Source organism: Chiloscyllium punctatum, chromosome 39, assembly GCF_047496795.1.
Source record: "Chiloscyllium punctatum isolate Juve2018m chromosome 39, sChiPun1.3, whole genome shotgun sequence".
Taxonomy (NCBI): Eukaryota; Metazoa; Chordata; class Chondrichthyes; order Orectolobiformes; family Hemiscylliidae; genus Chiloscyllium; species Chiloscyllium punctatum.
In genome coordinates, this window is record NC_092777.1 from 59969517 (window position 1) to 59985013 (window position 15497).

General features: G+C 43.1%; 1 protein-coding gene across 1 annotated transcript in view; it reads right to left on the reverse strand.

Moving 5' to 3' along the window:
* Positions 1 to 629: 629 nt before the first annotated feature.
* LOC140464122 (voltage-dependent calcium channel gamma-1 subunit-like) overlaps positions 630 to 15497 on the reverse strand; it is a 30383-nt gene continuing 15515 nt past the window's right edge. The window contains exons 2-4 of the mRNA XM_072558873.1: positions 13783 to 13857; positions 10827 to 10964; positions 630 to 5475 (exon numbers count right to left, since the gene is read on the reverse strand). Of these exons, the coding sequence (XP_072414974.1) occupies positions 5246 to 5475; positions 10827 to 10964; positions 13783 to 13857 (443 nt within the window). The 3' untranslated portion in view covers positions 630 to 5245. The remainder of the gene's footprint in view (positions 5476 to 10826; positions 10965 to 13782; positions 13858 to 15497) is intronic.

Genomic DNA, 15497 nt, shown 5'->3' on the forward strand with positions numbered 1-15497 from the left:
TTGATGCCTTAAGTTGAGATATTGGCCTGGAGTTCTCTACTACTGTGCACTAACAGCCTACTTTCACTAGTCAATATACACATTGGGATTCCTGTAGTGCTTTACGTTGTAAGACTGGCTTCTTAATTAACACCTTGGTAAATAAGGTCAGAGCCATTTCTTGGACATAGAAACATGATGCTGAAAATAGGGCACATCAAGGTCATGCGATGGGATAACGGCTACCCTGATCAGATCACTTTTATCTGTATAATCACACAAACTCGTGAACAGCTCTAAGACTGTCATTTTGGTCCTGCAAAGGGCACAGACTTCCTGGGTAGGTTGTCTGAAAGGTTTGAGCAACTCTTGAAGCTCACTGTGTCATGCTGCTACAATATTGTAGTTATGATTGGTGTTTGTTTATAATAAAATCCTGCCATCAAGTCAAAAAGACATCTACTGACCACACAAATGAGCATTGTGGTATGTTAGTTTCAGTACCGGTATGCTGCCAAGTACGTAGGCTGTACTTCGCAAAGACTGGCAGACAATATCAAACAGCATGTCCTTTCAGCTGGTGACAACATGCAAAGTACTGACCATGGTTTCAAAACACAGTGTCCAGTTTTAGATGTAAATCCCCAATAGAACAACAAATGCTTTTTAATTCTGATTGTACAAAGAATTACATTGTCAACCAATTTAGGATTGTCAGTTGGGCTCATTGTGGCACATTTGAGAGAACTGAAGCTGCATATATTAACATACAAAGAAAGAACATTACACACAAACACACACACACAGTGCCTGTTTCAACTCAACATAATAGGGGACAGCCATTTGCTGGTTTATTTTCTGGTCAAGATATTGCCCTATCAGAGTCAGCCTGCCTGCTGTAGAATTTAAACAAAGCTTATCAGTTAACTGTCAGTCATCATTAACATCAGCAATCAATACTCTCCTTATAGTTGTTTCCCCTTTACTTTGGTATTTCTTGTCAATTGTCCTGATGAGTGCAAGATGAAAGGCTTTGACAAAATGTGTTTTTTCTCAATATTCAAGTTCTGTGCTGCCAAACAACCGTGTCTAATAATTAAACTATTATATAAAAGGTTTCTGAGGGAGGGGGAAAGCCTCATAATTCAGCTAATATGTATTTGCAAAGTATAGTTTGATACTAGGAACGCTGCTGTAGCATATGCTTTTTAATACCTTGATCAGTCGGGCTCACATGGAGCATTCTGTACATGAGTGGGGACCCAAAAGCCTCTCGACTGTTTGGTAATTCCAATTCGATGTAATTCAACCACAAAAAGCAGAATGCTAATCAGGGCAAAGCTCAATGTTTAAGAGGCACATTTTCACCAGCGCAATCTCCACAGATTTTCAAAGTCACACACGCTGCAATCGCGGGAGGATTTCTGGGCAAACGAGGAGAAGGGTCAGCTAAAGAGGTCAGGGTCATCAGTGCTTGTTTGAACCACTGAACAGAGCAACCTACAAGCCCCATCCTCCACAATCACTGAAATATTGACTCAAGGGAGATAAAGCCACGGCAAAAAAAAACCAGCCAATTTCAAGGAAAACATTTTCTCTTGTGACACATTTCTTGATGGAAGAAGTTTGGGTGTATGTTTATTATAAAGGGAAGTGGAAGGAGTAGTGATGTAGTTAAAATGCAAGTCTCACACATGCTTAGATACAGGGAAATCTCAATAAATTCTACAGCATCTAAAGAACCCCAAAGCCATTTGTCGCACAAATGTGGGAAGTGGTGAATGATATAATAATCCAATGTTGAAGCTTTTGCCAATTGTTAAGCTACAGATCCAGGGTGTAATTGTTTATTTCTGATTATTGCTCTCAGGTGAGATTTCAGATGGTTGAAGTTGTTCTCCCTGAACGAGTGGATTTACAAACCTCAAAAATGTCACTGCAAGACAAGGTCAGGATTTGACGGCAAGGTTGAGTACGTGGATTAACCTATGTGTGGAGTCAGGAATATATCTGCAGACATGGATTCACACATTCCACATTAAATGCTGCTACAAACATACTGATATTTGAACTACATTAAAAAGAAAACTTCCTCAAACTGTTTAAGATTGCTTGGGCATTTGGAAAGGGAGTGGTTGTTAAGGTAAACGCAATGAACAATGTGCAGATCTGAATTTCTTAAGCTTTATCAGGGCCTGATGATCTACATCTCAGAATACCTAAAGAAGTGGCTGTAGAAATAGTAGATGCACTAGTGGTCATCTTCCAGGATTCTGTAGACTCTAGAACAGTCCCTGCAGATTGGAGGGTAGCCAATATTTAAAAAGGGAGCCAGAGAGAAAACCAGGAATTATAGTCCAGTAAACCAAACATCAGTAGTGAGAAAATTCTCGAAACTATTATCAAGGACTTTATAACAGAGCATTTAGAAAGCAGCAATAGAACCAGATGGAGTCATAGAGACGTGCAGCATGGAAACAGACCCTTCGGTCCAATTCATCCATGCTGACCAGATATCCCAACGCAATGTAATCCCACCTGCCAGCACCTGGCCCATATCCTTCCAAACCCTTCCTATTCATATTCCCATCCAGATGCCTTTTAAATGCTGTAATTGTGCCAGCCTCCACCACATCCTCTGACAACACATTCCGTACATGTATCACCCTCTGCATGAAAAAGTTGCCCCTTAGGTCCTTTTTATCTTTCCCCTCTCACCCTAAACCTATGCCCTCTAGTTCTGAACCCCACCCCAGGGAAAAGATCTTGTCTATTTACCCTATCCATGCCCCTTATAATTTAACAAACCTCTTATAAGGTCACCCCTCAGCCTCCGACACTCCAGGGAAAACAGCCCCAGCCTGTTCAGCCTCTCCCTGTAGCTCAGATCATCCAACCCTTGCAACATCCTTGTAAATCTTTTCTGAACCCTTTCAAGTTTCACAATATCTTTCCGATAGGAAGGAAACCAGAATTGCGCGCAATATTCCAACAGTGGCCTAACCAATATCCTGTACAGCCACAAAATGACCTCCCAACTCCTGTACTCAATACTCTGACCAATAAAGGAAAGCATTCCAAATGCCTTCTTCACTATCCTATCTACCTGCGACTCCACTTTCAAGGAGCTATGAACCTGCACTCCAAGCAACACTCTCTAGGACCTTACCAATAAGTGTATAAGTCCTGCTAAGATTTGCTAGAGTCAGGATGCTTGACAAATCTGTTCAAATTCTATGAAGGTGTAACTAGTGGAGTTGACAAGGGGAAGCCAGTTGATGTGGCTTATTTGGACTTTCAGAAAGTGACAAAGTTGCACATAAGAGGTTATTGTGCAAGATTAAAGCAGATGGGACTTGGGGAAGTGCATTGAGATGGAGAGAAAACTGGTTGGCAGAGAAAAACAAAGAATCCTCTGGGTCCTTCCCAAATTGTCAGGCAGTAACTCATGGGGGGGGGGGGGGGAGGGAGGTGCACAGGGATCAGTGCTATGACCCCAGCTATTCACAATCTATTAATTTGAGTACAGGAGCAGGGATATGTTGTTCCAGCTTTAGTGAGGCCACACCTAGAATATTGTGTGCAGTTTTGGTCTCCTTTTCTCAGAAAGGTTGCTCTTGCTCTCATAGGAGTGCAGTGAAGGTTTACCAGGCTGATTATGGGGATGGCGGGACTGATGTATGAGGAGAAATTGTCTAAGTTAGGATTATTTTCACTAGAGTTCAGACAAATGGGGGGGGGGTTTCATAGTCACTTGTAAAATTCTCACAGGACTAGACAAGGTAGATGCAGGGAGGATGTTCCTGATGGTGGGTGCTTCCAGAACCAGGGGTCACAGTCTGACGATTCAGGGTGGACCATTTAGGATGGAGATGAGGAGACATTTCTTCACCCAAAGAATGGTAAGCCTATGGGATTCATTACCACAGGAGGTAGTTGATGCCTAATGTATTCAAGAGGCAGCTAGATATAGCACTTGGGGCAAATGGAATCAAAGGTGAGGGGGAGAAGGCAGGATTAGGCTGTTGCGATGGAAGATCAGTCAATGATCATGATAAATAGTAGAGGAGGCTCAAAGGCCAAATGGCCTCCTCCTGCTGCTATCCCCTATGTCTCTACATTTGGAGCTGGTGGTAGGCACAATGGTAGTGTCCCTACCTCTGAGCCAGGAGGTACGGGTTCAAGTCCCACCTGCTCTTGGGATATGTAATAACATCTCTCAACAGGTCGATCAGGAAATATCCTGAAGCCAGTTGTGGTGGTGTATTCGAAGGTCTGGCAGAATCTGTGCTAACTGCCAATTCTGAGGAAGGGTCACTGGCCCTGAAATGTTAACTCAGATTTCCCTCTTCAGCTGCTGCCAGACCTGCTGAGCTTTTCCGGCAATCTCTGTTTACTTTTCAGATTTGCAGCATCCCCAGTTCTTTCTTTTTATTTTTGTGGCTGTGTATTTAAGGTGTTTATGTTTAACCTGCCGTTCCGAGAACACGTACAGTAATTCACAACAGTGAGATTTGCTAATGTGGCCCCATTTCCCACAGAGGTGAATCTAATAATCGTTGTTGAGAAACACATCCTCACGACACTGAGTGCTGAGAGGAGTGTCGATGATACAGTGTTACCAGGACGCTGACTGAGAGAGAGCAAAGCTATCATCAACGCAGTTCCCAGTCATAACCCCGTCAATGACTCACTATTAACGGTGAGTGGACTTATTCATGTCCTGTTGTTCTGCTAAAGAAATTTAAAGAAAGCACAAAATGCGCAGCAGGCATCTGGAAGAGAATGAAAGGTTAATGCCCAGGCCCTTGACACGCTTCCCATGTCTCGAGTTCCCCGAATGAAAGCCTGAATATTTCAGTTTTTCCTGACAGGAAAATACTGGGACTGCAGGAAATCTGAGGTGGAAGAGAATGAACTGCAATGTTAAGGTGTGTGGAGAAAGAGGAACAGAGTGCTTGGAGCAGACTGGGGGACTTGTGCAGAACAGCAAAGGGCTCATTTTCAACCCGAAGATTAACTTTGCTTCAGATAATGCCAGACCTGCTGAGTTTCTCCAGCAAGTTCTGTTTCAGATTTCCAGCATCCACAGTTCGTTTTCTTCCAGCATGTTTTACTTTCATTTCCGATTTCAGTTTTTTGAAATTAAAGTTGTGAATTTTGTTTTGTTTTAAGAAACCCCTGAAGGTGAGTCTCCCTGTTTCGCCACCATAAATAAAGCTGTCCGCCATATCCCTGCGAGTGAATTTGATTCCCCACCCCCACCTCACACATGTTCTGGTGGTGCATCCATGCACGTTTCCCATGGGTTTTGGGGCATACGTGGCAGAGAGATGAGCAGGAGAGTGATTCCCCCGATGAAGAGGATGACAAAGGCAGCACTGGCGCAGGCGAATGACCAGGAGTAGTGATAATGCATCCAGATGGTCTCCTCGCTGTCAATCATCCGCTTGACAGACTGCCGCATGACCTCCACCGAGATGATGATGCACAGGCCTGGAACACAGGGAGACACGGTGAGTCAGTGGGGAGCTGTGGGCGGGAAGTTACCCCCCAGGGGGACACACGTGGGGTCACTCTCCTGGCACTGAGTGGGCAGATTGTAATGTCTGATGGTTTTCCTGCTCCTGGGATGCTGCCTGACCTGCTGTGTTTTTCCAGCACCACTCTAATCTAGACTCTGAATTCCAGCATCTGCAGCCCTCACTTTTGCCTATAATGTTTGACACACCTTGCAAATGAAAGCGTTGCAGTGCTCGGGGTGGGGTGGGGGGGAGAAAAATAAAAGAAAAATTCAAACTGTTTCCCAACTGCAACTTTATTTTGTGGAGTGTTTTAGCTACTCCTCGGAATTAACCCCCAGATTGACCAATTTATACTGGATGCAGTGATTCAGCCGAATGTTCTAGAGAGAAGGAAATCTGCCATCCTTCTGCAGTCTAGCCTACATGTGACTCCAGACCCACAGCAATGTGGCTGACTCCTAACTGCCCTCTGGGAAATTAGGGATGGGCAATAAATCCTGGCCCGGCCAGTGACAGCCACATCCTGTAAATGAATATTTAAAAAGCTACACGTTGAATGGATGGGTTTGGCTTGTCTGTTCCTCCAGTGTCCAGTCCAGGTGGACTGGGGAAATCAGGTTGGTAGTGGGTTGCAAGAAAGGGAATGTCTATAAGATGGCATTTTGGAGCAGCTAGTGGTGGAACCCACTCAGGAACAAGAAATACTAGATTTAGTGCCGTGCAACAAGGCAGACTTGATAAGGGAGCTTAAGGGTGAGGAACCCTTAGGAGGCAGTGATCATAATATGACTGAATTTACTCTGCAATTTGAGAGGGAGATAGAATCAAAGATAATGGTATAAAGCTGAATAAAGGCAATTACAGAGGCATGAGGGAGGAGCTGGGGAGAATTGGTTGGGAGAGGAGCCTAACAGGAAAACAGTGGAACAGCAATGGCAGGAGTTTCTGGGAGTAATTCAGGAGATACAGCAGAGATTCATCCCCAGGAAAAAGAAGCATGGTACAGGGAAGATGAGACAACCATGGCTGACTCGGGAGGTCAGGGATAGTATAAAAGCAAAATAGAAAGCATACAATGTGGTGAAGAGCAGTGGGAAATCAGAGGTTTGGGAAGCTCACAAAGACAATCAGAGGGCAACAAAAAAAAGGAGGAAGAAGATTTAATATGTGGGTAAGCCAGCCAGTAATATAAAGGAAGGCTATAAGAGTTTCTTCAGATATAAAGGGCAAAAGAGAGGCAAAAGTGGACATTGGGCCACTGGAAATTGACACTGGAGAGATAGTGTTGAGGAACAAAAAAAATAGCTGAGGAACTGAATAATTACTTTGCGTCTGACTTCATGGTGAAAGACACAAGTAATATCCCAAAAATTCAAGAGTGAAGGGGCAGAGCTGAGTATGGCAGCCATCACCAAAGAGAAGGTGCTAGAAAAACTGAATGGCCTGAAGGTGGATAAATCCCCTGGACCAGATGGACTACACTGCAGCACTCTAAGGGAGATAGCAGAGATGTTAGTGGTGATCTTTCAGGAATCACTAGAATCAGGGAGGGTCCCAGAGAACTGCAAAAACACTAATGTGACACCTTTGTTTAACAAGGAAGTAAGGCAAAAGATGGAAAATTACAAATTGATTAGCTGAACCTTGGTCATGGGTAAGATCCTGGAATCCATTGTGAAGGATGAGAATTCTGAATACTTGCAAATATATGGTAAAATAGGGCAAGGTCAGCATGGTTTCATCAAGGGGAGATCATGCTTGACAAATCTGCTAGAATTCTTTGAGGAATTGGAGGTGTGGTGGACAGCGAAGAGGGTTACCTCAGATTAGAAAAGGATCTTGACCAGATGGGCCAATGGGCTGAGAAGTGGCAGATGAAGGTTAATTTAGATAAATGTGAGGTGCTGCATTTTGGGAAAGAAAATCTTAGAAGGACTTATACACTTAATGGTAAGGTCCTAGAGAGTGTTGCAGAACAAAGAGACCTTGGAGTGCAGGTTCATAGCTCCTTGAAAGTGGAGTTGCAGGTAGATAGGATAGTGAAGAAGGCATTTGGTATGCTTTCTTTTATTGGTCAGAGTATTGAGTAAAGGAGTTGCGAGGTCATGTTGCAGCTGTACAGGACATTGGTTAGGCCACTGTTGGAATATTGCATGCAATTCTGGTCTCCTTCCTATCGGAAAGATGTTGTGAAACTTGAAAGGTTTCCGAAAAGATTTACAAGGATGTTGCCAGGGTTGGAGGATTTGAGCTATTGGGAGAAGCTGAACAGGCTGGGCCTGTTTTCCCTGGAGTATTGGAGGCTGAGGGGTGATCTTATAGAGGTTTACAAAATTATGAGGGGCATGGATAGGATAAATAGACAAAGTCTTTTCCCTGGGGACGGGGAGTCCAGAACTAGAGGGCATAGGTTTAGGGTGAGAGGGGAAAGATATAAAAGAGACCTAAGGGGCAACCTTTTCACACAGAGGGTGGTACGTGTATGGAATGAGCTGCCAGAGGATGTGGTGGAGGCCGGTACAATTGCAACATTTAAGAGGCATTTGGATGGGTATATGAATAGGAAGGGTTTGGAGGGTTATGGGCCTGGTGCTGGCAGGTGGGACTAGATTGGGTTGGGATATCTGGTCGGCATGGACGGGTTGGACCGGAGAGTCTGTTTCCATGCTGTACCTCTCTATGACTCTATGACTCTAAATAATGAGCAGGTTAGACCAAAGGCAGTCAATGGATATTATCTACCGGGACCTAGAGAAGGCCTTTGACCAGGTACCGCACAGGAGGCTACTGAGTAAGATAAGAGTCCATGATGTTAGAGGCAAGGTGCTAGCATGGAAAGCAGAGAGTGGGGATGAAAGGTCCTCCCCAGGATGGCAGCTGGTAACAAATGGTGTTCCACAAGGCTCAGTGTTGGGACCACAACTTTTCGCTTTTACATTAACAATCTAGATGAAGGAACTGAGGGCATTCTGGCTAAGTTTACAGACGATAGAAAGATAGATAGAGGGACAGGTTGCATTGAAGAGGTGGAGAGGCTGCAGAAGGATTTGAATAGGTTAGGAGAGTGGGCAAAGAAGTGGCAGACGGAGTACAACATGGGAAAGTGTGAGGTCATGCACTTTGGTAGGAAGAATAGAGGCATGGACTATTTTCTAAATAGGGATAAAATTCAGGAGTCTGAAGTGCAAAGAGTCTTAAGAGTTCCAGTCCAGGATTCCCTCAAGGTAAACTTGCAGGTTGAGTCAGTAGTTTGGAAGGCAAATGCATGATGGCATTTATTCTGAGAGAACTTGAATATAAAAGCAGGGATGTATGTCTGAGGCTCTATAAGGCTCGGATCAGACCACATTTGGAGTATTGTGTGCAGTTTTGGGCCCCATATCTCAGGAAGGATGTACTGGCCCTGGAGTGTGTTCAGAAGAGATTCATGACAATGATCCCAGGAATAAAAAGCTTAACATATGAGGAATGTTTGCGGACTCTAGGTGTATACTTAATGGAGTTTAGAAGGATGATGGGGGATCTAATTGAAACATACAGAATACTGAATGGTCTGGACAGAGTAGATATTGGGAAGATGTTTCCATTGGTGGGAGAGACTAGAGCCCGAGGGCACAGTCTTAGAATAAAGGGAATACCTTTTAGAATGGAGATAAGGATAAACTTCTTCAGCCAGAGAGTGGGGAATCTATGGAATTCATTGCCACAGGAGGCTGTGGAGGCCAGGTCATTGAGTTTATTTAAGACTGAGATAGATACATTCTAGAGTATCAAGGGGATCAAGGATTACGGGGAGAATGGGGTTGAGAAACGTATCAGCCATGATTGAATGGCAGAGCAGACCGAATGGGCTGAATGGCCTAATTTCTGCTCCTGTGTCTTAATGTCTTATGCCTGGCCTGTGACCACAGAAATATATCATAGTTCCTTCAGTGTCACTGGGTTGAAATGATAGTTTCTAATGGCAGTGTGGGTATCCCTACAATGGAGGGAATGCAGCAAATCAGGAAGGCTGCTCACTCCCACCTTCACCAGGGAATTAGGGATGGGCAATAAATAATAACCCAGGCATAAAGACACATCGCATCGATGAACAAAAATAATATTGAAATATTGCCATGACACCTGGTAACTGAGGAACAACATCCCACTGAGAGTAAGGCTGGGAGGATGGAATGGGCAGGATTAAGAAGAAACAAAAGGGTTATGCTGGAACAGGACATCTTGTAATATATCAGAAGAAACTTGTTCATGCATGGGACTGGAAAGTGAGTTTCTAAAGTGTGATAAGGATCCCAGAGTAAAGGAATAACTGAAAAGGAGAGTAAAATTAATTCATCATGAAACAAGTAAAGAAAGAGAAATCAAAGAAGGCAAAGAAAGGTTGAATGAAGGGAGATAAATGAGACAAAAGTTAAAAGCATCATAATGTGAGGGACCTCTTGTGGCACAGTGGTCATGTCCCTATCTTTCAGCCAGGAGGCCTAGGTTCAAATCCCCTCTGCTCCTGAGGTGTATTATAACATCTGAGCAAATTGACTAGAAAATATCTAAAAGTACACTTTGACATGTACAGTCATCAACGATTCATTCATCATCCCCCATTGAGATCCAGCTCCTTCCTGTTGTAATGGTACTCCTATGGGTCATTACTGGAGGAACACTGACCACAAACACCAGGTAAAACCCTTTAGCATTGTTGCCTCCCATTTGAACTGAACTCTGGTCTCCCATATGACAGGAGGGGAAATGAACCACCACAAGTTCAGAGGGATTGATCCTCCAACCCCCTGAGCCAAGAAGCCTGGATTCAATCCCACCTGCTCAAGGGGTGTATGACATATCATCTATGAACAGCTTCATAAGAAAATCTCTACTACACACTTCCTTTAAGCACTGTAGCACAAAGCCCATTTGTTTTTAACATGTTAACTATAAACTGTTCCTTTAAGAGCAGTGTTTGGACATGATGTAACACATCTCCAACGTAGCTAGGACCCTCTGGTCTTGACAGGTACGTTAACCCTTATATATTTTGCAATACATTTTCTAATAAACCAGTTCAGAGATGTTGTGACACCTGAAAAAAGTGGGACTTTCTGGATCTCCTGGCTCAGAGAGAGGAACACTACCACTGTGCCACAAAAGGCCTTATCAGTCTCAACAGAGTGCAGCATGAAACATGAAGAGTACTTTACTGAGGTAGCCTCACTGATTTGCCCACCCATTCGCTCAGAGGAGAAGCAGATGGCTATCAGGCCCACACTCCAGTCCGAACGCAGTGCAGCTGTTAACAGTCTAAGCCCCGTGCCATCGACCTACCTGAGAAGATAAAGAACATGCCGGCTGGTTTCAGGAAATAATCCATCCTCTTGTTGAAGGAGAGCAGCAGACAGATTGTACCGAGCACCATAAACCCAATGCTGATGATTGCAATGGCCGCTGCTGAAATGCTATATTCTGCAGAGGAAAAGATGTCAAGAAACTGAGAAAAGTGCCTGCAGATTCACTCCATTATTGCTCAGCTCCTGCCTTGTATTCATTGAGAAAGATGACCAACTGAGTTATCCAACACCTAAAAAGACAGCAGCAGTTTGAAAGCACATTTCCACGCCCCCCCCCCCCAGTATAGTCTTTCTTTCACTGTAGTCCATGCAGTTCAAATCGTGCCAGCCATGTGCACGGCCACCTGTTTTTTCCAGAGAGGGCTGCAAAGAGAAATCTAATCCTCTATTTGAGTAGGTAAAGGGTCAGCCAACTTTTCACATGATACCCACCCCCTTCCAACTTTCTCCGCATGAACACAAACTGAAGCCCCCACCTCACCCCGTTGACACTGGAAATGTCCCAGTTTGAGGCTGAGAAGTGTATGTGGCATCAAGAGATATTTTACAGAGTCTCTGGAGATGATTAAACATGGCACCAAACCTGGTCGCACAGTGTTGGAAATCTGACCCAATACAGTGCTAGTCATAACAACTGTAGGGTCCTGAGCTTAAAATCTGATGGCAGCTGAGTAAGTGGATTTGAGTTGGCCATCAGGGCTTTGCCAAGGCCTGAGTTCCTGAACAACTTCAGATCTGAAGCAGGGTCACTGGACTCAAAACATTATCTCTGTTTCTCTCTCCACAAATACTGCCAGACCTGCTGAGTTTCTATAGCAATTTCTGTTTTTTGTTTCAGGTCTGAATGTTAGTTCCACTCCTTCCTGCTCTACTAGATTAACCCTCACATACTTAGAAAGATTTAACTTATGGAGTTCTCTTTTAAATAGATAGTTTTTGTGACAATATGTAGCTTTTCGAAGATGCACTATGGCAAAAGGTTCTGATCTCTTTCACTTTCTATATAAATAAACACTGTTAAAGGAATATGATGTCAATTTTGGTCAATATGGGCTACATTGCCTCCTTCTGTGCTGTAAGTTTGCATGGCTCAATACACACTCTAAGGTTTGCTCATTGTTTTCAATATCAGGAGCCATTTTGTATCACCAATTTCCAGCCTCCCCACTACTCTTGACCCACTCCAATTTGCCTATTGGACCAACAGATCCATGTCAAATGCCATATCACTTGCCCTTCACTCCTCCCTAGAACATCTTGACACCACGAACAGCTATGTAAGAATCCTACTCATTGACTACAGTTCAGCCTTCAACATTATTATCCCCTTGAGACTGATTACTAAACTTAGTGATCTCAGACTAAGCTCTACTCTCTGCAGCTGGATCCTCAGCTTCCTGACCCACAGGCCACAATCAGTGAAGATTGGGGACAATATTTCATCCTCACTAACATTCAACATTGGATCCCCCCCACCCCAGGAGTGCATATGCAGCCCCCTACTATACTCACTGTATATACTCTTGACTGCATTGCCAAATACCAGACTAATGCCATTTACAAGTTGGCTGATGATACCACCATAGTCAGTCGAACCTCAGGTGGGTGACAAAACAGACTACAAATGGAAGGTGGAAGACCTGGAAAAATGGTGCACTGAGAAAAACCTAACTCTCAATGCCAGCAAAACCAAGGAACTCATCATTGACATTCAGCGGGATGTTACTCATGCCCCCTCCCCCTACACATTAACAGCACAGAGATGGAATGAGTGGAGAGTGTCAAGCTCCTGGGAGTGGTCATCCACAACAAGCTTTCTTGGACTCTTCATGTGGATGCACTGGTTACAAAGGCCCAACAACCTCTCTTCTTCCTCAGGCAGCTGAGGAAATTTGACATGACGGCGAAAACCCTTGCCAACTTTTATAGGTGCTCCATCGAGAGCATTCTGTCTGGTTGTATCACTACCTGGTATGGCAACTGTACCATTCAAGATCGGAGATGGTTACAGAGAGTGGTGAAATCAGCCCGGACAATCACAAAGGCCAACCTCCCATCTATAGAATCCATCTACCAGGCCTGCTGTCAAGGAAAGGCCGCCAGCATGCTCAAAGATCCATCCCACCCTGGCAATGTTTTTCTACAACCTCTACCATCGGGGAGAAGGTACAGAAGCCTGAACACACACACCAGCCGGTTTCACAACAGTTTCTACCCTACTGTTGTTAGAATACTGAATGGACTCACAAACTCTTAGCATTTGCCTGTCCCTGTGTTTTTGTTTTTGCTACTGTTCACCTATTATTTACTTATCTATGTTATTTAACTCTGTGATCTGCATGTATTGCTCGCAAGACAAAGCTTTTCACTGGGCCTTGGTACACGTGACAATAAATTCAATTCAATTCAATTCACAAAATTATCAATTAATTAAAATCGAACATACATGAAATACCCAAATCAGATATATAGCCACACACCAGAATGGGCTTGGGTTTAATCCAGTTTGTACCTGGGTGAATGTGATCACAGCTAAATGTCAGAGTGTGACACAATAAATATCCTGACTGTGTGGGCGAATGGAGGACACTTCCTTCAGGGATTGCTGATTGCAAACTGCTTATGGATGTGAATTGACCTGGGGATCAGGTTTGACTGTAACCCCCACTCCTGATGAAATGGTCCTTTCTGACGAACACACATATAAAGATTGTCCCCTCTGTAAACTGTTGATACCATCAAGGAAGAAGGGGGCTGTAGGTTATGGATTAGTGAGGGCTCTCCCTATTAACAGCTTTCCTTGTTAATGTGTGATGTTAACAGTTACTCTTCAAAAATTGTGCTCAATGTCTATCATTCTTCATTACAGTATTGGATAACAAATCGAATCGATCCCATAACTAAGCAAGATCTGATAGATTTCAGTCACTTACCTTTCTGAGTAGTAATTTGGAAAATTTCTGCATTTTCTCCTGATGTGAAGTGCTTGAAATATGTGCAGTTATATTCTGAAAAAGCATGAAATAATAGAAATGAACAAAGTAAAATGGGACATCATTGTTGGTGAGTTTGATTTGAACAAGCACAGTTTGACCTTTCAAATTCATTCCCACTGGAATTACTGTCCAATCTTCCTTTGACGTGAAATCTATTGAAACATCTGAGACAACTGAGCACATACTAGTTAAACATTCAAGGCAAAATTACAAATTAAAAATCACCCCAATTCTTATGAATACTCGAATGAAATTCCCAAGTATTAATTTAACCTCACAAATTATGTCTATAACACATATAATTATTTTTCAATCAGGTGATTTATGCACAAACCACCAATAAAGAATTCATCATCCTCCTAGATGATTAATCGTTCTATCCTGAACTTATTAAGAAACATCTTAATTAGGTAGAGGAAGACCCTCATATTTGCAGAATTGTTTTCCACTGTTTCAGTTACGTGGTTTACCACGGCCGAACATATTATAGGAAACCTTCCAGAACCGGGGTCTGGGGATGGTACGTTTCTCATCTAAGTGAATGGGTTCCCTCCTATCCATGGTTTCAGGATTTCGCATTAGGTCTTGGAATATATTCTCCTTGAGTATTGGGGGGGGGGACGACTGTATAAATCTAATTCCTTTCAAAAGGGTTAGGTCCCAATAACCTACTATTTGCAGAGTTTATTTGCAGATTAAGGTGAACGTATGTCAGCATGACTCAGTATCACTCTCAGTGTCTCACTTCTGAATCACAAGGTTGCAAGTTTCAGCTCTATGGCAGGAGGTTAAACTTATTTTTGCATTCAGTACCCCAGTGAAGGAAAGCTACAGTGTTGAAGGTGTTATTCTTCAGACATGTGTAGAAGTTACAGATTCATGGACACAAATAAAGGAAAAGCAGGGAGCTCTCCTTGGTCTCTGGTGAACAGTTTGATCTCCAACATCAGAAACATGTGAATGAGGCACTCAAGGTTTTACTGTTTTTGGGACTCTGCAGTCACTATACAATGTCGCTGAAATATATTGAAGCACGAAGCAGTACTGTGTAAGTATGGGTCTTACTTAATAATTGGACTGTATGATATCTTCAACAGGTGGAGGGAAATGTCAAACTCAAGTAGTATATTTTTATAGACTCTGTTTATGTTGCCAGTCTCCTGAGATACTGAATATGATCGCTTTTGTCCTGACATCTGATATCATTGTGTTACTGTTTCTCTTTATTTCAGCTTCTATTGTTAAGGACTGGACTGGACTTAATATGTTTTGTATAAAGTCATTCACAGGATATGGACTGGCTCAGTTAGTCTATTAAGTAATTGTCTATTGATTAGGTCAGCATTGATTGCTTATTGATTAGACCAACATTAATTGATTTTTGATTGGGCTAGCATTAATGGCCTATCGATTAGGTCAAAATTAATTGGTTATTGATTAGAACAACATTAATTGTCTACTGATTAGTCCAGCATTAATTGTCTATTGCTAACCATAGAGTTGGTGATGTGTCCCATTCCTGAGCTTTTGCCTTCCATGTGGTGTAGGTACACCTGCTATTATGGTTTGAGTTCCAGGATTTTGACCAATGACAGAGAACTCAGAATGGTCAGTGATTTAAGGGAACGTGCAGGTGATGATGTTCCTATGCA